The following is a 26,576-nucleotide window of genomic DNA, read 5'->3' as shown; positions in this document are numbered from 1 at the left end:
AAGAGGAGGTGCTGGACGATAGTCACTGACCCAACCTGGGAAGGTGGCAAGCCGAGCGAGGACAGCAGTACAGAGGGGGAGGGATCCGCAGCACTGCAACAGGCTGGAAGAGGCAGTGGGGTGGTAAAAGGGAGAAGGCGGGCCACACCAAACAGGCCTGCAACTGTCCCTTGCGGCAATCTCCCTTGACAAGGCGTAGGTGTTCTGCAGTCTGGAGCTTTTTTGAGAAAAGTGTGGATGATAAAAGAATTGTCATTTGCAACCTGTGCCGTGCCAAAATGAGCAGGGGTGTGAACACTAGCAACCTCCCCACCATCAGCATGATCCACCACATGGCATCAAAGCACCCGAATAGGTGGGCTGAATGCCTGGGTCCACAACCAGTGTCTGCGGGTCACACCACTGCCTCCTCTTCCCCTGTGTTGCGTGCTGGCCAATCCCCTGTCCAAGACGTAGGCCCAGATGCCTCCCGCCATGCACCTGCACCTTCGCAAGCACCATCGGCTAAAACATCCACTTCTGTGTCCCAGCACAGTGTACAGATGTCTATACGCCAGGCCTTTGAAAGAAAGCGCAAATATCCACCCACACACAGATCATAGCACTGAATGCGCACCTTTCAAAATTGCTGGCCCTGGAAATGTTGCCATTTAGGCTTGTGAACACTGAGGCTTTCCGCAGCCTGATGGCAGTGGCTGTCCCACTGTACTGTCCTCCAATATTTTTCACGGTGTGCAGTCCCAGTCTTACACCAGCATGTGTCCCGTGCCCAACCAACGCAGATATTGGAAAGGTCCACATAACGACTGACACATGGACAAGTGCTTTTGGCCAGGGATGCTAAATTTCCCTGATGGCACACTGGGTGAACGTTGTGGAGGCTGGGAGCGAGTCGTACCCTTGGATGGCACAGGTGCTACGGACTCCAAGGATTGCAGGCCCTACTTCCATCAGGGTTTCCACCTATGCTAGTGGCTGCAACCCCCCCCCCTTCTCCTCCACTTCCACCTCTGAATTATCATCTTGCAGCACCAGTCAGGCATCAGTCAGTAGCTGGAAGCAGTGTAGCACTGCATTGGGGAAGCGGCAACAGGCCGTGCTTAAACTAATCTGCTTGGGTGACAAACAGCACACCGTCGCAGATCTGTGGCAGGGGATAAGGGACTAGACTGAGCTGTGGCTCTTGCCACTCAACCTACAACCAGGCATGGTTGTATCTGATAATGGCCGTAACTTGGTGGCAGCTTTGGAGCTCGGCAAGCTCACACACAAACCATGCCTAGCCCACATGTTCAACCTAGTGGTTCAGTGGTTTCTCAAAACCTACCCCAATTTGCCTGAGCTACTGGTTAAGGTGCACCACGTGTGTGCCCATTTCCGCAAGTCATTGACCGCTTCCGCTGGTCTGGCAACGCTGCAGCAGCACTTGCAATTGCCAGCTCACAGACTGTTGTGTGAATTGAGCATGTGCTGGAACTCCCCGTTCCACATGTTGGCCAGGCTTTGTGAGCAGTAGCGGGCAGTAGTGGAATACCAGCTGCAACATGGTCGTCCCCTTTCCAGTTAGCTTCTGCTCTTCACAAGCGACGAGTGGGCATTGATGTCTGACCTGTTAGGTTTTAAGAAACTTTGAGGAATCAACACAGGTGGTGAGCGGCGATAATGCTATTATCGGCGTAACCATCCCACTTCTGGGTCTACTCAAATGCTCACTGCTCACAATTAAGGCGGAAGCTTTGCATGTGAAAGAGGTGGAAATGGGGAAGACGGTACACAGGGGGACAGCCAGACCACCCTCAGTTCGTCTTCTCAGCACGAATTGGATGACTAGGATGAGCAGGAGATGGTTGCCTCCTCTACAGAGGGTAATACCCATGGAAGTTTTATTCCATCTGTTAAGCATGGATGGGTAGAAGAGGATGAGGAGATTGAGTCATCCTCCTGATGAGGACAGCAAAGTCTTGTCTGTTAGGCTGCCTTTCCCGTGATCCCGCTTTGTACGCATTTTGGCCAACACAGATTACTGGTTGTTCACCCTTCTTGGGCCCCCCCCCTCCCCTACAAAGAGAACTCATCTCTCATTCCTGTGGTGGAGAGGATGAGCAAAATGGTGCAATACCAGAAGGTCCTTGTGGAAAAATTGCTCCAAAAAGTATGTTTCTTGGCCAACCGAGTAGGGGAGATGAGGGGAACACACAGCAGTTCCAACAGAGGCAGGGCAACACTCTCCAAGGCCTGGGACAGTTTTAGGACACTCCGCCAGCACCCTCAACCTGATGCAGGGCCTAGTGTCACAAGGAGGGAAAAACTTTGGAAGATGGTGAAGGAGTACGTAGCAGTGTCAGCATCCTCAGTGATCCCTGTGTGCCTTAAAACTATTGGGTGTCCAAGCTGGACACGTGGCACGAACTGGCACGCTATGCCTTGGAGGTGCTGGCCTGCCCCGCCGCCAACGTTTTTATCAGAGCGTGTATTTAGTGCTGCTGGGGGCATAACTGATAAGCGCATCTGCCTGTCAACTGTAAATGCTGACCGGTTGACGCTTATAAAAATGAACAAGGCCTGGATTGCCCCCGACTTCTCTACTCCACCAGAGGAAAGCGGCTGAACATAAAGGCACTCTAAATGTGGCTTATATGGTGTATTGAATACACTGTATTCCCATGCACCCCTTCTACCACTAAAAAGGGTATATTGTTCAATCTCCCTTTTCTCGTCCTCCATCATATCAACATGCTTATTAGGCTGCCCTCGCTCCTAATGTTTTTGAGTGTCACCAGCAGGCCGTCAATCGTAATTTTTAAAGGGTGTGTTTGATGCCCTCCTTTTATGTGTAATAAAGGGTGTATTGAAGAGCCGGTTCCTTGTAATTTTTGGCAGCCCTTTCCCTTAGCGCATAGGCTTTGAATGTAGGAGTCCCACTACCTGAACAATTGTACCACAATGTGAATGAGGCCCCCTTTATGTGATATACAGGTTGTATCGGAGTGCCCCTTCCTTGTAATTTTTGGCAGCACTTGCACTTAATATACAAGTAAATATACAGGAAAGAATGTTTCCTAATGAAATCGATTTTAGAGAAAAAATTATCTTTTGGTTTTGTGCGTATTCTTGTCGGTCTGTAAAAGTAGCGTACTACTCGGACAACATCGTTCCCAGCAGAGACCTGGGAGACCAAGATGCATCCAGACATCCTCCCCATGCTGTTCCCAAACCATTTCAGTGGTGTTTCCTTTTAATTTCTGACCTTTTTTTCTTTGAACCGGACACCCTCCCCTCTTCAGAGCAGGTGGTGCCTGGTTTAATACTAGAGTTCTCCCATTGACTTCCATTGTGCTCATGTGCTCGGTAGAGCACCCGAGCATCCCGAGGTGTTCTACTCTAGCACCCAACACTAGCCATTAGTTTTGACGATTTTTTTTATGTTAAGTGAGTATTGGGATTTATACATCCTATGGTTAAATAATGGCATATATGCATCAAACAAAGCATGGGAGAAGAAGTGAATGAAGGGAAGAGGTATGGTTGAACTTTAGAAAACAGTTTCCTCTCCATTGCCAGGTAGCAACCCCATAATAAATGAACCATATTTTCCCTATGAAAAGTAATGCAAAATTAATGTTTGTGAAAGGTTAGAAATAAAGAATGGAGCCTTTCACTGGTGTCTATGGAAAACTCCACTGCACTCTGCAGTCTTTTCCCGATACCAGACCCTTCCTTAAAAATTTTTTTTATCCACCCTCCTGAAGTGGGACAACCCCTGGGCACACTATGGATCACTAGAAGAGGGATCTAGAAACCCCCATTCTTCCTTACTGCATGAATGGAGTGGTGGTCACGCATGACCTCTGCTGTACCATTCAATGTCTACGGAACTGACTAATGGTACTTTAATAGCTGTATGTAAACTAATCGTGCACATGTAGTCCCCTAACATATAAAATACCATGCAAAATTACCCATTTGCTTAATACACATGTAGCCAGTGTTATTCTGAATTGCTTAATGTGGTAATGCAACAAAGAAATTACAGTAATACAATACATCCTGGCGCAGCTGGTGTCAATGTACATCTGTAAGTGATCTTTTGTGAATTACGGAATTTTTTTTTTTTCCCCTATAAAATGTACTCAAGTATTTTTTCAGTTGCAAAAGCAACTGGAAATAATAGTTCTCTAACAACCAATATCGTGCATTAGCCTAAATTCACAAGTGCGCCAATTTCTGCTTTAGATTACATCATGGGATCAGAAAACAATTGAATGCAGTGCTATATTTGCAGTGTTTTTCAGGAGTATGAAGTAGGAAGGAGAATTTCCCCTCAGTCTCCACTGTCAGGACTCTAGTTGGTTCCAGCCAATCTATTCAAGTTTTTAGTTATAAATGTGTGGTTTCTTGTCATTTTCTGGCACGTGAATTTAACTCATTTTATTTTTTTTGTACAGGTTAATCTAAAACCGGTGAGGCTTCAGTCTGCGCAGGATCACATAGAGTACAGTTTGGCGGCTGAAAGGAGGCGTATACGACTTTATCATGAAGATGCCTATAACAATCTGATGGACGATAGCTGTGCCTTTTATGGTTTGTAAGATCAATGTTTACATTATGCACAGTGGGGAGGATTTATCAAAATAATTTTCTGGCCTATTTTTAAGCAAGTGGCATTTTGCGCATAAAGTGAACTTTAGAGTTTTATGCTGCTCTTTCCACTTAAAAAAAAAAAAAGTGGACTGGACTTAATAGGAGGGGAATAGCCTCCTACAGTCCAATAGAAAGCAAGAAAGTCAGATTTGTTATTGCCTGTCGACCACCTCAACTTCTGGCCCCACAGCAGCTGCTATGTCTATAGTTATGTCCCTCTAAATATTTGCCCCAGGTGAAGTCTAGCAATGCTTCTGAATTCGGGATATGTTGGGTACATGAATTTAATAACATGCACCTGTCCTAAATATATTTGATATTAAATCCCAATTATTAATGCACTTTGTATTTTCAGATGCAGATTGGGAAAGTGATAATAACAAGATCTCTACAGATAGCACTTGTGTAGAAAGTATAGAACTGGTTCTTCCTCCTCATGCAAACCATCAGGGAAACACATTTGGAGGGCAGATCATGGCATGGATGGAAACTGTTGCTAACATCTCTGCAAGGTGATTTGCTGACTAACTTTGGCAAATTTTTACACTCGTGCGAATATTTAAGAAAATACTGAGGTCATGATCCAGAACCACAGCCAGAAAACTCAGAAACCACTGCTAGGGACCCAGGATATGTAAGGTATCAGAAAACTGGTGCGAGTTTGCTGGAAGCGGGCCTTACAGATTGACTGACTGGGGTAAAAAGAGTAGTAGACAAGCTGGGCCAGAACCAAAGAGAAGATCAAGGGTTAATCCAGAAACTTGCCACAGTCTGAACACCAGGAGAATCAGATTATACAGAGGGTTAACAAGCAGATCTAGAGCTACAGTACAAAGCACAGAGGTGCAAACTGAGCTGGAATACATACAGCAGCTGCCATTAATGAGTAGCAGGCCTAAATACCCCTTCTAGCTCTGGGAATTGGATGCTGAGCCAGGAACCTGATTGACTGACTTGGCTTCATTCTCAATGGTAGGTTGATCAGCTGGAGATTGGTGAACATGGCAGCTCTCCCAGCACAACCTTGGGGCCCATTCACATGACCATATCCTTTTTTGCAGACCGCAAATTGAGGAACTGAAAAACATGGATACCGACCGTATGCGTTCTGCATTTTGCGGAACGTCCTGCCCTCTATAGAGCAGAACAAGAATAGGACATGTTCTATATATATATTTTTTTTTGTGGGTGCAATGGAACGTATATACGGATGTGGAGAGCACATGGTGTGCTGCCTGCATCTTATGCGGCCCCGTTATAGTGAATGGGTCCACATCCGATCCACAGATTAGATGCGGAAAAAGAATCTGTTCTGGTGCATGAGCCCTTACACAGAATGTTTGGCTGGATAAACTCCTGAGACTGTTAGTATAAAATCCCAGAAGAGCGCATAATGTTTACCGAAAGTATAATGTAAAGTTAGACGTTTTTGTCGTAGTATTTGTTTTACATGTACATCCCAATTTAATTTTTAAAAAATCCAACAATAATCCATGCTGCCATGTACTTCCTTGCTTTCATTTCATGCGAAAAAAATGTCCTAAGCCCGCACTAACATATATACTTTTTCCCCTCCTCAGCCGCCTCTGTCATACACATGCAGTTCTGAAGTCTGTGGACATGTTCAAATTCAGAGGCCCATCTACTGTAGGAGACAGACTGGTGTTTCGGGCAATTGTGAATAACACATTTCATAAAAGGTAATTATGAAGCAATGAAAGAAATATACTAAAAAGCGAATATATATTTTTTAGTGTAATAAAAACCAAATTTAATTTGGTACTAAGTTAGGAAATCTGTCACCTTGACCTTGCAGTGATACATGAGTAGTACTGCAGAGTCCAGATTGCTACTTTTTATTTTCCTACTTTAACCAGAAATTATGAAAAAAAATGTTTTAATATATGCAAATGAGCCTCTAGAAGAAATGGTGGCCTTGCCGTTACAACCTAAAGGCTCAGCCTTCTGCAACTACCACTTTCTTTGCCCTTTGACAGGACCAGGCGTGATTACTTTTTCCACTGGCCTGGCACTGTCAAAGTTGAGAGTACGCAGAAGTTGCAGAGAGAGCAGAGCCTCTAGGTGTAATGGCAACGCCCCCATTGCTCCTTTAGGCTCATTTGCATATATTAAAACATAATTTTTCTCAGCAATGCAGGCACATATGAACATGGCACCAACACAGATGTCTTCAGCCGCCAAGCACACATGTAACAGGTCAGCCAGTTTCATAGGTGCAAATCTGCTGATTACCTTTAAACGTTTGGGATACACAGGGGGTCATTTATTAACTTATATACGCCACTTTTGTGGTGTATTTCAGTCGCAGATTTTGTTGCATGCCATTTTGCGTCAAAATCTTTTCCCTGCACATGCCACTTTTCCGACGTGTTGAGAAAAGGGGGCGTAGGAAGTGGGTGGGCCAGCAGGCACATCTCATCATTTTTCACACCAATTTTGACATAGAAAATGGCCTAACTCTATGCCAGCATAGGATCTAGGGTTGCCACCTTTTCTTCAAGCCAAACCTGAACCGAAGGGAGGGAGGGCCCCCTTCCAGGCCCCACCTATGTCCCGCCTCCAGCCACGCCCATGTCCCGCTTCCACCCCTGGTCGCTGTCGCACCGCGATCGTTACGCCCCTGATCCCATCACTACAGAAATACAGCGCCCCATACCTCTTGCATCCAGTGACGTCTCTTTTGATGTAGATGTTCTCTTTCCTCATCTTCTCCTTTCAGACCTCTGTCGTACACATGCAGTTCTGAACTACCATTTTGTCGTCAAACTGCAGAGATGAAAAATAGCAACAACAAAAAAAATAATCTTTACTACTTTTTCATCATCCTCCCATCTTCTGGACAAATCATCCTACTACCCCCAATACTGTGCCTCTGTGCTCCCCAATACTATACTGCAGAAACAGATAAATCCCCTGATAATACTAGTACAATGCAGAGCCCCCCATATAAAATACCCCTTCTTTGTGGCCTCGGTAGAAGCCCCCAAATGTGCCAGTAAGTGCCCCCCATAGATGCCCCCCCATGTGTCAGTAAGAAGTGCCTCTTTTCTCCCCCCCCCCCCCCAAATATGTGCCAGTATAAGGTGCCTCTTTCTAACCCTTCCCCCATATGTACCAATTTCAGGTGCCTCTCTTCTCTGAAAACAAACAAAAAAAAAAAAAACTTTTACTTACCTCCAACGATGCGATGCAGGCCTCTTCCCGGCCTGTGTACCGTGCTGTACGGCTCAGGCTGCGTGATGACGACATTGCGCCGCCTGCACCGGCCTCTGTTAGGCTGCGGCCTTGTACCTGCAGCCTATCAGAGGAACAGGGGAGGGAGACTCCTCTCCCTCCCCTGCCGCAGCACAGCTGATCCTGTGCCCGGGTCTGAGAAAGGCTTGTACTCGGGCACAGGATTGCAAACCCGGACTGTCGGGTCATTCCCATACGGGTGGCAACCCTAATAGGAGCTAGTGTAGATATAAAGAGGACCTTTCATCTGTATAAACTATGTTAACTGAGTATGCTGCCATATACAGTGGCGCCCGGGGATCTCACTGCACTTACGATTATCCCCGGACGCTGCTCCGTTCTCCCGTTATAGGCTCCGGTACCTTTGCTTTTTAAGTTATAGTAGGCGGGTCTTCCCTTGTCCTGTGGGCGTCTCCTTCTCCTAGGCTGCAGCGCTGGCCAATCGCAGCACACCGCTCACAGCCTGGGAGGTTTTTTTCTCCCAGGCTGTGAGCTGTGCGCTGCGATTGGCCAGCGCTGCAGCCTAGGAGAAGGAGAGGCCCACAGGACAAGGGAAGACCCGCCTACTATAACTTAAAAAGCAAAGGTACCGGAGCCTATAACGGGAGAACGGAGTGGCGTCCGGGGATAATCGTAAGGGCAGTGAGATCCCCGGGCGCCGCTCTATATGGCAGCATACTCAGTTAACATAGTTTATACAGGTGAAAGGTCCTCTTTAAAAGGGTTTTCCAAGACTTTAGAGCTGATGACCTATCCTGTGGATAGGTTTTCAGTATCCGAGTGGTGGTGGTCTGACACCAGGGACCCCTGCCGATCAGCTGTTTGGGAAGACACTGGCACTCCTGTCAGCACTGCTACCTTCTTGCAGCTAACCAAGCACATGTGTAGCAGCTGTGCTTGGTATCGTGCTCAGCCCCATTCACTTCAAAGGGGCTTAGATGCTCCTAGGCCACGTGACTGATGAATGTGTCATCACTGGCCTAGGGAAAGCTGAGAAGGCTGCAGCGCTACTGCGAGCATTGCTGTCATCTCGAACAGCTGATTGGTGGGGGCCCCAAGTGTCGGATCCCCACCAATCAGATACTATTGACCTAACGTCTCAGAAAACCCCTTTAATTAGTCTGTCAATTGGCCTGCTGGAGGAAGCGCCAAACTTATGTAGAGGCCTGCTCCTCCACATAACTTTGACGCGTCATCCAGTTCAGAGGGACTTAAGACCAATGTGGAAAACGCCAGTCTTAATAAATTACCCCCATAGTGTATCTTAAGACATTGCATTAAATCACAACATGTAACTTTGTAACATGAAATTCAACTTTTCAGTGATCCACTGGGTCACTGCACTCGTCGGCTCTTGGAGATCCAATTCTCCTCATTCATATAAAGTAGACGCTCATCACTAATCTGGATGCAAAGAAGAAAGACTAAACCTCTAAGATGACGCTGCCAACTTCTGGAAGTAGGACCAGAACTTATCCAGGACTTTTTTCCTATCGCCCATGACAGCACCACCGGAGAGAGGAGGATCCGCCCCACAGAGACAGGAAACCTGCAGAATTAAACGGGCGGGCATACTCCTCCTCTTCAGTGTGGATTCCTGTCTCTGATGGGAAGCCTGCAGATCGACATGCTGGATCCTTCCCTCTGGTGGTTCCCCACTAACCTGCGATCCCTGGTAAGTATGGCGGGAGCTGGCAGAGGCACAACTGAGCTCCGGAGGGGGCGGCAGTGTGCGGGGAGACGGCGGCATGTGTTACGCCGGAAGAGGGCGCTGACCACCAGGGGGAGGAAGAGGAGCGGCTCCGGCTGTAAGTAGGCCGTGGAGCGCTCCTAAAGTCACATGACGCCGGCTGTGACATCTACAGGCGCCTATGAGAGGAGCACTAGTTTGTCGGCCGGCGTCTCTTCTGATTAAGCAATGGAGGACGAGAGCCTTCAGAAGCGGTCTGAGGATCCCACGGTTCCTGCCCCAGCTAAGCCTAAAAAAGTGGGGGCAAAGAAGAAAAATAAGGAGTGTGCGTTATGCAGCAGGGGGTTGCCATCTGAATGGTAAGATGGAAATGTCTAAACATAACTGTTAGTTATAGCTTAGACGGAGTATCGCTGGGTGATTACATTATGACCTGCAACCTGTGTAATTCATTTCCCAGGGATAAGATGTGCCAGCCCTGTATAGATAGGACGGTGGCTGAAGAGTCTCCCTCATTTTACAAATGTTTGCAAACATTGGTACGCTCTGAGATTAATGCATCCCAGGCAGCCCAGAAACAGCAAAAACCTAAAACTAGAGCGTATTCCAGAGAACCCCCTTCGTCAGACGAGGGTGAGATCCCTTCTTCAGTGTTTTCCCCTTCTGATATCTCATCACAGGCCTCGTCGGGGGCAGAAGAAATAGTGGGGAGACCCTGTTTTCCGGTTGAAGAAACTCGGCTCAATTCAGGATATTATGTTTGGGGGGTTGGAGTCCAGGCAGCATGGTAACTTTTCAATACATAAAAACGTATCAGCGTTGATAAAGGGAGAGTGGAAAAAACCCAATAGGAGGGTATTTATTTCCAAAAGTCTTAAGCGTAAATATCCTTTTAAGGAGGAAGATTCTGTGTCTTGGGATAAGGCACCTAGGATAGATGTGGCCATATCCAAAGTCTCCAGGAAAACGGCCCTACCATTTGATGACACGGGAATCTTGAAAGACCCGCAGGATAAAAAGGCGGATGCCTTTCAGAAAGGGGCCTGGGAGGCATCAACCTCTTCTTTTAGGCCTAGTATAGCCTCCACTTGCACGGCCCGGTCTCTTATTATATGGTTGGAAGAGCTTGAGTCCCAATTAAAAAATAGATGCCCCCGTGAAGAGATATTAGCCTCCCTCCCTACAATTAGGAAGGCAGCGGACTTTCTGGCGGATGCCTCAGCCGACTCGGTTAGGTTGGCAGCCAGATCAGCGGCTTTGTCCAACTCTGCACGGAGAACTCTTTGGCTAAAGGGCTGGTCTGGGGACATTGCTTCTAAGGCCTAGTTCACACGAACGTTTTTTTTTGCGGGTGTACGGCCCGTTTTTTTGTGTTCCGTATACGGAACCATTCATTTCAATGGTTCCGCAAAAAAAACTGAATGTGTTCCGTATGCATTCCGTTTCCGTATTTCTGTTTTTCCGTTCCGTTGAAAGATAGAACATGTCCTATATTTGGCCGCAAATCATGTTCCGTGGCTCCATTAAAGTCAATGGGTCCGCAAAAAAAACGGAACACAAACGGAAATGCATCCGTATGTCTTCCGTATCTGTTCCGTTTTTTGCTGAACCATCTATTGAAAATGTTATGCCCAGCCCAATTTTTTCTATGTAATTACTGTATACTGTATATGCCATACGGAAAAACGGAACAGAAACAAACACAACGGAACTCAAAAACGGAACAACCAATCCTTGAAAAACGGACCGCAAAAAACTATAAAAGCCATACGTTCGTGTGAACTAGGCCTAAGTCTAAGCTCTGGTGTTCCATGTGAAGGGGAATACCTCTTCGGTCCAAGTCTGGACGACCTGCTGGATAAAGCGCCAGACAGGAAGAAAAAGTTTCCTGGGTTTCAGGGATCGTTTTCTAACAGAAATAGGTTTAGTCGGTCCTTTCGTCCCTTTAGGGGTAGCCGTCGTTAGGACCCCCTACAAAAAGCAGAGTCCTCCAACCTGAAAGAGTTGATGGCAGTCAGCCTTGCGACAAGGGCCTCCCTTCCAAAGATAGAAGGAAAGGACCTAAGGATCCTTTCGACAACAGGACTGTAGTCTCCTATTTGAACAGGCAGGGAGGGACAAGATGCAGGGCTCTTATGGAGGAAGCTTATGTCACTCTGAGTCTGGCAGAAAGGATATGCACCTCGATATCAGAAGTCCACATCAGAGGGGTAGAGAACAGACAGGAGGATTTTCTGAGCCGCCATACCCTGTCCCAGGGGGAATGGTCCCTAGACCCCATTGTTTTTCAGAGGATAGTAGATCTTTGGGGGTTCCCCGAAATCGACTTATTTGCCACGTATTCAAACAAGGTGACAAAATTCTATTCCCTAAGCAGAACGGGATCCCCCTGTGGGATAGATGCCCTGACACAGGAGTGGAATTTCCGCCTGGCTTATGCCTTTCCCCCTCTTCCCCTGATTCCCCGAGTTTTACGGAAAATCAGGGAAGAGCGGGCCACAGTAATCCTGATTGCGCCCTTCTGGCCCAGGAGGTCCTGGTTCACGGGACTCCGGACCATGTAGATTGCCGATCCCTGGGTGCTTCCGACGGTCCGGGGCCTTCTGAGCCAGGGACCAGTGAGACATCCAGCTGTAGACAGCCTACACTTAACGGCCTGGATTTTGAGAGGTGGTTATTAGAAAAGGAAGGGTTCTCAAATGCCTTGGTTTCTACCCTGCTAAAAAGTAAAAAAGAGGTTACAGTAAGGATCTATAGCAGAGTTTGGCACAAGTTCTTAGATTTTGCCCAGATCCAGTTAAGGAACCTACCTAGGGTTGCTCCTTTGCATTCTATTCTTGAGTTTCTCCAGAAAGGTCGAGATGGGTCTATCAGTCAGTACCCTGAAAGTTCAGGTCTCTGACCTGTCGGTTCTTTTTAATCAGAACATAGCTAGTAGCCCTTGGGTTTCCAGGTTTTTTAGAGCTGTGGAGAGGTCTTCCTTGGTGGTAGTTCCAAAAGCCCCCCCCCCCCCCCTGGAGTCTAGAGGTGGTATTAAAAGCTTTGTCTGTGCCCCCCTTTGAGCCCATTGATTCTATTTCAATTAAGCACCTTACCCTAAAGCTATCCGTTCTGATAGCCTTGACTTCTGCTCGGAGGATTGGTGAGATCCAAGCCATCTCCATCAACCCTCCGTATACCCTAATTTTAGAGGACAAAGTTATCATCCGTCTTGACCCGGCTTTTCTTCCAAAAGTCGCCACCAAATTCCACCGCTCTCAGGAGATTGTTCTTCCCACTCTCTGTCAAAATCCTTCCTCTGAGGAAGAAGAATCTCTCCACTGTCTAGATGTCAAGAGAGCCCTTTTGGCCTATCTGTCCTCTACTTCTTCCTGGCCGGAAATCTTCCTCACTCTAATTACAGTTTCAAGGGAGAAACAAAGGTTCTGCTGCCTCAAAGAGTTCTATATCTCGGTGGGTCATGTCAGCCATCTCCTTATCCTACCTTTCATCGGGGTTGTCTCCCCCCGGGGGCCTAAGGGCCCACTCGACCAGGGCGGTGGCTGCTTCCTGGGCTGAGAGGTCTTCTGTTCCAATGGAGAAAATTTGTGAGGCAGCAACCTGGTCTTCCCCTTTAACCTTTTTTAGGCACTATAGGTTGGACTTGAACTCTTCTGGTGATCCTTCCTTTGGTAAAGGGGTTCTTCTTTCTACTTCCCACCCTTAAGGATTACTCTAGTAAATCTCCGGTGGTGCTGTCATGGGCGATAGGAAAAAATGGTATTACTTACCGGTAATTTGATTTTACAGAGTCCATGACAGCACCCTGGGTTTCCCTCCCTGGTGGTTCTTCTATATTACACGGGTGTTGCAAGAGAAAAAGTGTATATATATTCCCTGTATACAAATTGCATGTCTAATTCATGTGGCGGCCTTCCTCCGATACTTGGAAAACTCACTGAAGAGGAGGAGTATGCCTGCCCGTTTTATTCTGCAGGTTTCCTGTCTCTGTGGGGCGGATCCTGCTCTCTCCGGTGGTGCTGTCATGGGCTCTGTAAAATCAAATTACCGGTAAGTAATACCATTTTTTTTTTTTTAGGACTGCCCATTAATATACCCCATTATTGTCCTGAGTGTAGACAATTAGGGAAATTTTGTTATTCTTCTGTCGGTTTATCTTTAAAAAGTTGAAAATCCACTGGATTTGTGACTTTTCAATGCCATCCTACCTTTTCAGTAACCACTGCCATTTTTCACTGCCCTCGCCAATTTTATGGAAAGCTGGCGGGGGCATACGTCAGTATTAAGTCGGGGCCAGTGATTGAGAAGGGAACACTTGTAGAATATGGAGAAAAGATCAAACAGAACAAGATGTAAATGAAGACTGCAACCAGCCTTGCGTTCAAGAATGGATTTTCCATTTCTTTGTCAACGCGTACGCTGAGCTACAAAATCCACAGCTCTTGCTTCTCTCTAGCCATTGATGTAAAAAATATTTGGCTTATACATTGCACATGTATTGGGGAAGAGAACTTTTTATATATTTTTATTTTTTGTAGACATAAAGGTCATACACCATACTGCATGATTTATACCCCTTGAAACATATCACTTAATCGTCAAAGTTAAATGGGTAGACAGTGTTTCATCATAAAGTGCCACCGAGCAGTCCATAGTACATAGCAGGTTGCCAAGCTCTGAACATGTGTGGAGGTAATGAGCATGTACGGTCTTGCAATGTTTTATGACTCCAATTAAGCCACCTATTATTGCGTGATCTTTGTTTTTGGAAAGAGAAGCTAAGAAGTATTCTGGGGATAATATGTGCAATGATTAATAGATGTTGACTCGCACAGACCGGGATATGTATGCAACTCTTAAAGGCACAACTACACAGACAGTATTTTCTGCAGCGGAATTTCCGTTGCAGATTTTGCTGAAGATGCGTCATGGATTTTGCCCTGTGCATTACTGTAGCTTAAACTGATGTGCTGCATATTTAAAATCCTCACCGAATGACAGCGGCAGTGCACAAGCTTGATACTGCTTTGGACTGCAGCTCTAGCGTTAAAATCAATAATTGTGCTACAAAAAGTTCAGGTCTAGCCTCGGCCTTAGGCTAGGTCTACATGACGACATTTGTCGCACGACATTTTGTTGCACTAATGTCGCGCAACAATTTTTATAATGACAGTCTATGGTGTCGCACTGCAACATGCAACATGCTGCGACTGCGACGCAACAGTCGCAGAAAATCCATTCGAGATGGATTTTTCTGCGACTGTTGCGTCGCAGTCGCAGCATGTTGCATGTTGCAGTGCGACACCATAGACTGCCATTATAAAAATTGTTGCGCGACATTAGTGCAACAAAATGTTGCGCTACAAATGTTGCAGTGTAGTTGTGCCCTATCTGTCGCGCGACTTATTGTCGCGCGACAAATGTCGTCGTGTAGACCTAGTCTAAAATACGAAGATAACATGGCATATACAGAGGATGCAAGATGTGTTTCTTTTATTTGATGCTCTGCCATGCTACTTCAGCTAATTTATTGCTCCATGACTACCCTTATGGCCTTATGTAAATAAATGTAATTGCAATCAATGCAGTTTCACTTGTTTTTGTGCATAAAGGACAATGTAGATGTTAATTACATTTATCATTTTAAAAAAATGGCAGATTTCTTCTATATTCAGCACCACTCTTGTCCATGTCCTGTGTATGGTACGGCATCTGGGCTCTATTCAGTAGACCAGGGGACGGCAACCTGCGGCAGCTTTCTGCTGTCCCCAAAAGACAGCAAGACATTTCAGTCTTGTCGCCATTTGTTGGATGCCCCACCACCGCGCTGTACCTCTGAACATAAAGATCTTCAGATGCGTCGTGAACGACTCGTCTGCTATACCCGCCCTGGTCTCCACAGAGGAGCGATAGCAGAGAGTGGCACTCTGCTACGCTACTGGCTGGCCTCTACGGTACCTCGCCGCTGTGCATCTCCTCCTCAGGACTGCCAGAAATGCTGCCAGAGTTATTTAAATGTACAGAGTTTGTGTGTGAACAGATTGGGAGTGGGGAGATGAGGAGCAGATGGGGAAACCAGCATGCGACCTGATTGGGGCTGGGGGCAGGAAGGTGAGCTTGGGGAGATGAGCATGTCACCAGATTGGGGGGGGGGGAGATGAGGAGCAGATGGGGAAACCAGCATGCAACCTGATTGGGGCTGGAGGCAGGAAGGTGAGCTTGGGGAGGGGGGGGGGGGAGAGGTGAGCTGGGGAAATGAGCAGATGGCCAGATTTGCGGTGGGGAGAGGAAGGTGAGCTTGGGGAGATGAGGGAACAAGCATGTGACCAGATTGGGGGGGGGGGGGGCAGGATTGTGAGCTTAGGGAGATGGGGGGGGGGGGGGGGGGGAATGAGCACTGTGACCAGATTGAGGGAGGGGGATGTTGGTGAGCCTGAACATGATTGCTGGGGAAATGGGGGAGGCTGGTTATGAAGGGAAACCAGCTTTCTGACTAAGGGGGAAGGAGTGATGAGCCTGAAAATTATTTCTGGGGGAGATGGGGAACAAGCTAACTGACTACTTTGGGGGGTGCGGATGGTCAGAATGTGATTAGTCTGTGTCTGGGGGGGTGAGATCTAAGTGTGATTGGTGCAGCTCTGTGAGGGTCACCAGTATATGGGGTACCAATGTATGTTGGAGAGTAATGGGGGAGGGCAGCCCTCGGTCACTTAAAATGAGTGAGGGCTGCTCTTCCCCACTCTACGGTTGGTGGTAGGGGGTCCCCATATACTGGTAACCCATATATTGGTCCCTTAGGAGGATTCCGAGGAGCAGTGACAATCTTTACTATCTATTTTTCTCTAGTTGTAAACCTCTTGGGGACACATGACGTACCGGTATGTCATGATGTCCTGGTACTTAAAGGGACACTGACAGGCCGTTAGAGCATATAAAGTGACCTATATTCTTCTAGTAGTCTTAATATGCTTAATTAAACTATACCATTATCACCCCTCGCTGCCTTTCCTTATAAAAAGTGTTTTTGTCAATATGCAAATTACCTTACTTTGTGCCCAAGGGGCTGCCCCTCATTCAGTTGTGTGCCCAGCCGTGCCCCAACTGCCATCTCCTAGTGCCGCCCAGCTCATTAGTATTCACTGCACTGGGCGGCTTTTTTTTCTCCCGACGCAGTGAAATCTCTCGCATGCCCAGTACTATCTTCTACTGGAGCTGGAGGGTGCTGGGGACCTTATCCGGCACAGGCATGGAGCGACAAGATGAGGCTGATGCCAGGAAGATAGTACTGGGCATGCGCGGGATTTCACTGCGTCGGGAAAAAAAAGGCCAGTGCAGTGAATACTTGCCTCACAAAAAGTGTAATATAGAGCAACCAAAAATCATATGTACCCTAAAATAGTACCAACAAAACTGCCATCCTATCCCGTAGTTTCTAAAATGGGGTCACTTTTTTTTGGAGTTTCTACTCTAGGGGTGCATCAGGGGGGCTTCAAATGGGACATGGTGTAAAAAAACAGTCCAGCAAAATCTGCCCTCCAAATACAGTGTGGCATTCTTTTCCTTCTGTGCCCGTACGGCAGTTTACGACCACATATGGGGTTTTTCTGTAAACTACAGATTCAGTTTTGTTTGGCTGTTAACCCTTGCTTTGTAACTGGGAAAAAAATATTAAAATGAAAAATCTGCCAAAAAAGTGAAATTTTAAAATTGTATCTATTTTCCATTAATTCTTGTGGAACACCAAAAGAGTTAACAAAGTTTGTAAAATTCATTTTGAATACCTTGAGGGGTGTAGTTTCTAGAATGGGGTCATTTTTAGGTGGTTTCTATTATGTAAGCCTCACAAAGTGACTTCAGACCTGAACTGGTCCTTAAAGTGTTTTTTTTTTTTTTTAAACATTTCAAGATTTGCTTCTAAACGTCCCCAAAAAATAAAATTGCGTTACCAAAATGCTCCAAACCTGAAGTAAACATATGGGGAATGTAAATTAATAACTATTTTTGGAGGTATTACTATGTATTATAGAAGTAGAGAAATTGAAACTTGGAAATTTGCTAATTTTTCTAAATTTTGGGTAAATTTGGTATTTTTTTTTGTTGTTGAGCATTTTGGGACGTAGCTAGTAAATACCTGGTTTACGTCACATTTGTGTTATATTACTTTCCTGTATGGCTTGGCACACAGTGCTTCAGCTTTTTTTTTTTTTTTTTTTTTTTTTAAATCTGCACTCTATACAAAAAAGGTTGCTGACCCCTGCACTAGACACACAACTGTTTCTAGAAGGAAGATGTCAAGCTTTTTAAGCGGAAAGGAGAATTTCAGTGTATTTTGTCATTTTCTTATATTTTTGCTTGTGTATTACATATTCTATATTTTGGTGTGTGAAAATATGTACTCCCCTTCAATGTCTAATGTGGCCCCATTCATTGCTTTCCCTGTGTGAAAATCTGAGGACGTAGCTTGGTAAAGGCAATAAGATCAGTGAGTGAGAATTATTAAGTGTTGCATTTTGTGCTGGAATATTTTTTATTCAGTTTTTTTATTTTATCCCATATTTGAGTTGTGTGCTCCTTTTTTTTTTTTTTTTTTTTTTAAATGTTTGCTACATTGGGAATGAAGGCTAAAAAGAATTTGCTAAATGCATTCGATTGTGAAGATCTATTTTTTATTTTTTTTGTCTAAGGCAGGGAGGATGCAACACATTGGGCCAGATTTATTAATCCTAAAGATGGTGTAAATTTACACATGCTGTCTAGACCTGTGCCAGTTATATCACAGGGGCTCAGGCTGGGTGATGGACACTTTTCTTACTCAATACCAGCTATTGGTTGGCTTACTTTAAGACAAATTGTACTGGAGAACTGTTGCGCAATTCTGGCCCAAAGTGGTACATTTTAAGCCCCCTTTCCGACAAGCCCCATCTTCTTGAGCATGTCTGAAAAAGTATAAAAGCCTAGATGCACCAATCTGTGCTACTTTTTGAAAATGATTTTTGGCGAAAACACAAGTAAATCTGGACCAATGTGTGAGATTTCAACTTTTTAGACCGCCTTGGAGTTGGTATGGTTTTTGATCACAAGATGCAGCAAAGCATGTCCAAGTCTATGAGAAAAGGTGTAAATTAGGACTAGACAAAGAATTGGCATAAAAGTTGACCTAGACAGCATTTTCTAGCATTTTGCAAATGGTTACAAATTCTGGTGCACATGCTCATTTTTGCACATCGCATGTATGCCAGATTCTAGACGCACATACATTATTTTTTTCTCTAGTGTTTCAGCTGACATTAAAGTGCTGGCCGGACCTGGGGCTGAAAGCCTGGGAGAAGGCCAGGCATGACTAAGTTTGGAGGGAGTCATAGTGAGGGTAGGCGAGCATAGGGTTAATAGGGGGGCAGGAAGGGGCAGCGTTTTAGGGGAGGGGGTTTAGGTGTTATATAGGGGTCGTTGGGGTGGGATAAGGTGCCATTTTGGGGCGACAGAAGCGAGCAGCCCGCTGAGAACCCCAATGCCAGTATCCAGTACCGGTTTGTGGCGGTCCCGATGTCTGACGTTTAAGCGCTGTTGGCGCAGCTTCGGGCAGCGGCGGTGAGCAGAGGGGCGGACTGGATCAGGAGCCCCTCCAGGGACCCTCCGAACATGCCGCGGGTCGGAGCTCCATGGCCCGGCGTGCGCATGCCAGGAGGAATCCTACTGTAAGGCGGGACCTGGAGAGGGGGAGGCCCGGACGTAGTCTCCTCAGCGGCAGGACCAGGATCAGCAGCTGCCCCAGGTGGGGGTGAGCATGCCCGGCGTGGAAAGGTGCGGCAGGCAAGTTTGGAGGAACGGCGGGGTCAAGATGGCGGCCCTGTGCTGGATGATAGAGGCGGGCAGCATGTAGCTGGCCTGGAGTAGTCGTCAGGCCCTGCGGTACTGCAGGCTTGGAGGACTGCGATGGTAGGAGAGGGCACAGTCTGTGCTGAAGAACCACGGGCGTCCAGAGGAGAGGTCTGCACCAGTCAAGCTCCACTGCATCACGTCGCGGCTGGTGGAATCACAGCGTCCACGCAGCTAGGTGAGGCACAAGGGGATTTACCTTGCGTCGGGGGGGGGGGGCCTGGGGCGGCGGTCGCGGGCAGGCTGGGAGGGTTATGGGGTTTGCGGGATTTGGTGAAGGGGTTGGTAGGGTCTACGCAGGCGTCCGGGGGTGCAGCTGCCCACACTGGGTTTACCGGTACTGTGACCACTGGGTAGTAGTGGGTCGGGGGTGAAGGCGGCCGGTAGCATGGCTAGCGGAACGTCAGGGGCGGTGGTGCAAAGCTTGGGGGATAGGGAAGGGGCTAGGGCGAACAGGGAAACTCGGCTAGACTACGCAGCGAAGGGCAAGGTTTATGTATGCTTTGAGGGGCCGCTAGGGGCAAATTTGAAGCCTGAGTTAAAAGAGAAGATTTGGAGCTTGAGGTGGGGGAAGGGGTGTTTTGGAGGAGTGATGGGGTGCACCTCAATGCGGTGGGTATTGATCTGTGGTGTGTAGGAGGATTGCAGGACGGGATTGAGGTGGATTTGCGGGTGTGGCGGGACGCAAGGGGTGAGGTATGTCTGCCCCTTGGGTCGTGGGTGGTCCTTGGAGTTAGTGGTTATGGTGGCTTTGGCGTGGTGGGGAGGGAGCCAAAGGGGGCTCTGGACCCCCCAGGGATTGGTTTATGGAGTGGCGTATGGCGGGTATCTGCCCTCATTGTTGCCCAGAATTACCGGTTCTGCCTCTGAGCTGGCGTTTAACGGAGGGGCGGGCAGTTACCCGTCAGATTTGCGGGGCTCCAAGGACTCCCCCCGTGATTGGTAACAGGCTTTAGGTTGGGTTTTGGTTCTGGAGGCAGGCCTTCAGGTGGAAAGGCCTTGGGTACGGGGTTATTTAATATTTTTGTTAATAAAATGGCTGCTGTGGCCAATAAAATCCACCTTTTTGTGTTGTCTTATTTGAAAAGGGGGTATTGGCAGGGTGAACGAGTTGACAATACGATGGTCATGTATCAAGTGCTATATTGTCATTCAACTATAGTTACATCTTTGTACTGTACTATACACTAATGAAATGTAATTGCCAACTATGATCATCTATCACAATGATTGCAAAAACCTGTCTGTAAAATTCTTTCATTCTTCCATAGAATCCATGAAAACTTCTGGCCACTGGTGCATAATATACAAAAATGATAATTCTTTCTTGCAGCGTGGAGGTTGGCGTCCGCGTGGAAGCCTATAACTGTGAAGAGTGGACTGAAGGCAAGCCGCGCCACATTAATAGCGCTTTCCTGATATACCAAGCCCTTGATGCCAACAAAGAGTATATGGTGTTCCCCAATGTCAAAGCCTCTACAAAGGTAAGAAGTGCTGTTTACTTACGGTGCATAATCTGTTGAAAACTACCTTCTTTATTAGCAGCTATGTATGACACGCCAAGACCTTATTAGAGGTTAATGTGCCATAATGTACCTGCACATCTCCACGGGTCGCCATACTCGGTGATGTATCTGAGGAGAGAGACACACTAAAGTACAGATATACTCTAATACAAAGAAGGAATCTGAACTTGCTTGTCCCATATGAACGAAGAACGTTGATACCAAAGGTACAAAGATGAATCTGCAGTTCTACCAACATAGATAACATGTCTGCAGTGATAACCTGTGCCTAACTTGGCTTTAACAACTTCTTTGATCTGAACCAATCCATTTTTTCATGAAAGATAGCAAGAACTATATTAATGAAGATTTACAGGGTGTTATCCTTGACAAGGTCTGTTTTGGCCCATGAGTGGTACACTTGGCTCCCCAGTTAAGAATGGTTGAAGGAAACAATGCATTTTTATATATATATATATATATATATATATATAATCTTTTTATTGAAGAAAAAAGAGGACATGTTACAAACATACATGCTGGAACATGGTAACATGTTGACATACGAGTATATGATAGTACATTTACATGTCTCCATTTTCATTTTAAACAAATAGTGTGAACCATATCCCCCCTCCCCTTCGCCAACAAAAGAGATTCCCCCCCATTTGTCCAATTTAGTACTTTACCTTTGTTCCTTACTTATGGATTCAAAATGAGACCACAGAATCAGAATTTCGCCAGGGGCTCCCCTAGTATTTATACCTCCAATTTGCCCAATTTACCTGCTAGTTGTGCTCTTAAAGGGAACCTGTCACCTGGATTTTGTGTATAGAGCTGAGGACATGGGTTGCTAGATGGCCGCTAGCACATCCGCAATACCCAGTCCCCATAGCTCTGTGTGCTTTTATTGTGTAATAAAACTGATTTGATACATATGCAAATTAACCTGAGATGAGTCAGAGCTTGAAAATATGACTTCTCTGGTGACACAAGTAAGATATGACTCTTTTATGTTAATTTGCATATGTATTAAATAGTTTTTTTTAACACAATAAAAGCACACAGAGCAATGGGGACTGGGTATTGCAGATGTGCTAGCGGCCATCTTGCAACCCATGTCCTCAGCTCTATACACAAAATCCCGGTGACAGGTTCCCTTTAAATACCATGCGGTTTGAGTGAAGGGAGACCTTAATTTCTCCCGGTGACAGAGCTACCTCTATGAAGTTTTTCGAAACAATGCATTTTACTTCTCACAAGCTTAACAGTCACACACATCTTAGAGGCAGCTAATATAATGGTTATATTCCGATGTGGGTAGGACATACACAAACCTCATAGGGCTCCATAGAAAAATTTAGTATAGTCCCCCCCGCTCCGCCTAGCTGGCCAGTATGTGTTTGTCAGGTAACTTAAAACCTTTTTTTGTAGAGGAAAATTTAGTTTATAAAAATTGTAATAAAAAAATTATCCTCACCCACCTTCTCTGACTTCTATGTTGGAAAAATATGGCGCTCATTCTAAGCATGATATTTCTCAATGTATTTAAACCAGACAAATGGCATACATACATTGATAAATCTCCCACATACAAATCTAAATCACTGCTTACCTTCACATAATATATTATAAAACTGTCTACAGCCACCACTAGGGAGAGTTAGGGGGCATTATTCAGTAACTATAATAATCTCTTTGCACTGAGCTCCCTCTAGTGACAGCTGTATGGAAATGCAGTGCTTTCATGTCAGGAAGAGAAAATTCAGAGCCAGACCCTTCCTCTACCAGGCCCCAATAGCAGTTGTGTGGTCTGCTTCTATTGATATATGGGGCAACCTGTTAAGTCTCTCAATAAGGGCACACACTTAGTGGCAGAATGTTTTGGTAAAGTCACGGTCTCTAAGTGGCGACAGGCTTACTCTTTTTCTTGGCTTTGCACGCAACTTTCCTGTGCGACAATGCTGTCTGAGTCTCCTTCTGCAAGACCGCATTGAGAATGGTTGTTCTGATTTACAGGCCAAGGCAACTCTCCTTGTGGTGCTCTCTGCGTTCTTGGCATTAGCACTTTCAGCCAGCACCTGTGGGAGCCGGTGTCGAGGATGGGGGTGGTAGTGGCCCTGGTGTAGTGTTGTAACTGTGTCCTACCTAAGCCCATCGCTCCCTAGGGTTTGGTGCAGTGAAATGGTTGATGAAGCACGAATGAGGCCACACTTGAAACATAATAAAGTTCTTTTACGAAGTGCATCTTGAACATAAACAGTTTCAGCAGACTGTAGTGCAAATTCCTTCTGGCACAAGCGGAGGAGGTATGATGGCAGGCTGACTTGGTGGTGATTTCTGCACTTGTCTAACACTAGCCTAATAGTGGCTTGACGATGAGGGTGTCCTTGGCCTGTTTTCACTCTATATGCAGGGAGTGGGTGCTCTGTCAGCTGGTTCCACACTCCTTCTGGCTGGAGAGGTGCCACAGACACCCCCTTTCCCCCTCCACCTCACTTTCCTCTCCACTGACTAACACACTCAGCCCCACCATTGGCAGGAGGTCATACTAACCCACTTCTACCAAAGGGGGGAGGAATGGAATGGTAAGTTCCATTCCTGCTGTAGAGCACTGCCAGCCATACTCCACCTGCTGGTAAACCAGGTACATAGCATGTCATACATTAAGATTACATCCAAATTGTGTGAAATACAATAAAGTGCAACAATAGTAATACCCCTACTCTGGGGTATTGGATGCTAGTGCCTCTTCAGGTTGCCATAGTACTCAGAATATACAAATGCTTTACTCTGCACAGGCATATCTACTCAAGTCAGTTTCTCTTTTGAGATGCCCTTTACTCACAGTCCACATGCAAGTATTAACACCGGTATTACACTTTGGGGGGCGGCTGGCTGGTCTGAATCTCCTGACCTGATTTCAGTTCCAATGATGTTAAAAGTTCTGGAGCCTAAGATCAACTGCCATTGCTTCAGGCCACCCTTCAACTGCTGTATGGTTTCCTGAGTGTCTCTGCCCTATCTAGGGGCTGATGTGGTGCACTAATTTGTAACTGTCGCTCACCTCCACTTGCTAGCTAACTACCATGCAGAATGCAAATGTCTCTCTCTCCTGCTGCAGTGTATCCCAGCCTTCAATCTGTGCTGTATTGCATTTCATACAAGGTCTGCAGGGCGCTCTATTATATCCCAGGAATGTGCTCTTTGGTGTGATTCAGGAGTGAGCCCTTCAGACCTCAGTTCTTGAAAGATACCTGGCAGTTAACCCTTTCATTCCAACAGTTCACAGTGCAGTTTCCACAATGTGCACAGTGCATTTTACATGGCATATAATGCATTGTGCAGTTTGAGGCACACTTAACTGCGGGGAAATGTGAGGTAAGGTGACATAGCAGTTATTGCAATTCTGGTACATACTAGTGTATTCTTCAGTGTTCAGCCACATAACTGCTAATTTGGAGTAGGTCTGGGCAATTGAATTTAGGTAATTCAACACTTCAGTAAAGCACAATTCTGATTTTATATATTGTGAAATCAGCATTAGCCCTGCCCTATGGGTGGGGCTAATATCTGGCCAGGATTATTATTTTTTTATTTCTACCATCCAGAAAGCTAATGAATAAGTTATATGTACCCCAAAATGGTGTCACTAAAAACAAACAAAGCCTTCATACAGCTACACAACAGAAAAGAGTTAGTTTGCTGTGACAAAACATTTTTGGTATACAGCTTCCTGCAACCCCTCCCTTGGTGTGAAACAGGACTAGCCCACTTGTGCCCAAAAGGGGGATGAATGGAATGGTAAGTTCCATTCTAATTAAAGATCTCTGCCATGTACACTGCCACCTGCTGGTAAACCAGGCACAGTGCATGAAATATAATACATAAGTTACATAGCACCTAATGAACAGACCTGGAAACAGAAGCCATGGTGGTGTCACACATTGGTTAGGCACTTAAGACAGTAGCAGGTTGTAGGAATGGTAATGTTAAGATTATAATGAAACCACATAGTTTAAAAAAAGTTCTCTGGTTTGATGCTCCCAATACCCTGCCCCTTTGCTCCCAGCTATACCTGGACAACTGGAAAGGCAGATGACAGAATCTGGTAATTTTGTATGAACTGTGGCGCCCTGACTCCCTATATAATTCAGTTTGCAAATGGTAAGTATGCGTTTAACCCTGCATTTATTTTATTAATTTTAGGACAGTATCAGAAGATTTCGTGGAGCCATTGCACGAAGGAAAATACGCGTAGCAAGGTATAGTGTACAAATTGATGTTCATGGGGTTGTCTAGGCCTTTGTAGCTTGTGAACTGGACAGTTTAGGCCCTGGGGGCTGCTCCATCTAAGCCGATCAATAGAGAACAGCATCTTAAACATTAATGTATACTGCCCTAATTTGCTATAAAGCAGCAGGTACGACATTGGTGAAAACTTGGGAGACTGACATGTCCTACACAAGTCTTGGTAGTAAAAAAAAAAAAAAAAACGCTGGAGTAAAATGTTTTAGGCTACTTTCACACCTGCGTTCGGGTGTCCGCTCGTGAGCTCCGTTTGAAGGGGCTCACAAGCGGCCCCGAACGCATCCGTCCAGCCCTAATGCATTCTGAGTGGACGCGGATCCGCTCAGAATGCATCAGTCTGGCAGCGTTCAGCCTCCGCTCAGCAAGCGGACACCTGAACGCTGCTTGCAGCGTTCGGGTGTCCGCCTGGCCTTGCGGAGCCAAGCGGATCCGTCCAGACTTACAATGTAAGTCAATGGGGACGGATCCGTTTGAAGATGACACAATATGGCTCAATCTTCAAACGGCTCCGTCCCCCATTGACTTTCAATGTAAAGTCTGGACGGATCCGTTCAGGCTACTTTCAGACTTAGTTTTTTTTTCAAACTATAATGCAGACGGATCCGTTCTGAACGGATACAAACATCTGCATTATAGGAGCGGATCCATCTGTGCAGACATCAGACGGACCCGCTCTGAACGCTAGTGTGAAAGTAGCCTTACATTTATTAAGAGACACAGGCTTCTTAATCTGGTACATCTGGCTTTTGGTGCACCTAAATGATGGGCAATCTGGAGGCTTAGGTAGCGCTGCAGAGCTGATCATACATAATAGTTAAAATCAACATTTCTGCGGGAGAGGGTTTGCATTTAATTGAGGGAAGCATTTAGATGGGGTTTTTTTTACCACTCTTATAAAAGAATGATCTTTTTCCCCTTCTAGAAAATACATCTTGTCCAGCAAGCCAGAAAAGCCGGTCTCTATTTCTTGGGAGAAAAGCAACCAAGTAGGTAAAATTGTGTAATTCAGAGTTTGTCTCATATGAACTGATATCTATTCATACAGGGGTGTACATAGAAGTTATTGGGCCCAATAGCCAAAATCTAAATGGTTCCCCCATGACCTATTCCTATCCCGCCTACTACCTTACTGGCTCCTCCCCTGCCATAACCCTTTTCCACCAGTAAATAATGTACTAGAAATAGCCCCCTCAGGAACTGTGCCTGCTGCCACATATTATATAGTGCACCACCCCCATATGGCAGTGGTACACTATATAATAAACAGCAGGCACAGTTCATGAGGGGTGGAGGTATGG

At 46.1% G+C, this 26,576-nt stretch overlaps 1 protein-coding gene across 1 annotated transcript in view; it reads left to right on the top strand.

The window, feature by feature from the left end:
- ACOT12 (acyl-CoA thioesterase 12) overlaps nt 1-26,576 on the top strand; it is a 70,309-nt gene that overhangs the window by 10,066 nt on the left and 33,667 nt on the right. The window contains exons 5-10 of the mRNA XM_040421502.1: nt 4,446-4,581; nt 4,997-5,153; nt 6,222-6,341; nt 20,796-20,946; nt 25,177-25,232; nt 26,201-26,264. Of these exons, the coding sequence (XP_040277436.1) occupies nt 4,446-4,581; nt 4,997-5,153; nt 6,222-6,341; nt 20,796-20,946; nt 25,177-25,232; nt 26,201-26,264 (684 nt within the window). The remainder of the gene's footprint in view (nt 1-4,445; nt 4,582-4,996; nt 5,154-6,221; nt 6,342-20,795; nt 20,947-25,176; nt 25,233-26,200; nt 26,265-26,576) is intronic.

Source organism: Bufo bufo, chromosome 2 (genome assembly GCF_905171765.1).
Source record: "Bufo bufo chromosome 2, aBufBuf1.1, whole genome shotgun sequence".
NCBI classification, from domain to species: Eukaryota; Metazoa; Chordata; class Amphibia; order Anura; family Bufonidae; genus Bufo; species Bufo bufo.
Note: the sequence above shows the minus strand (reverse complement) of the source record. Positions and strands in the feature narration are given on the sequence as shown.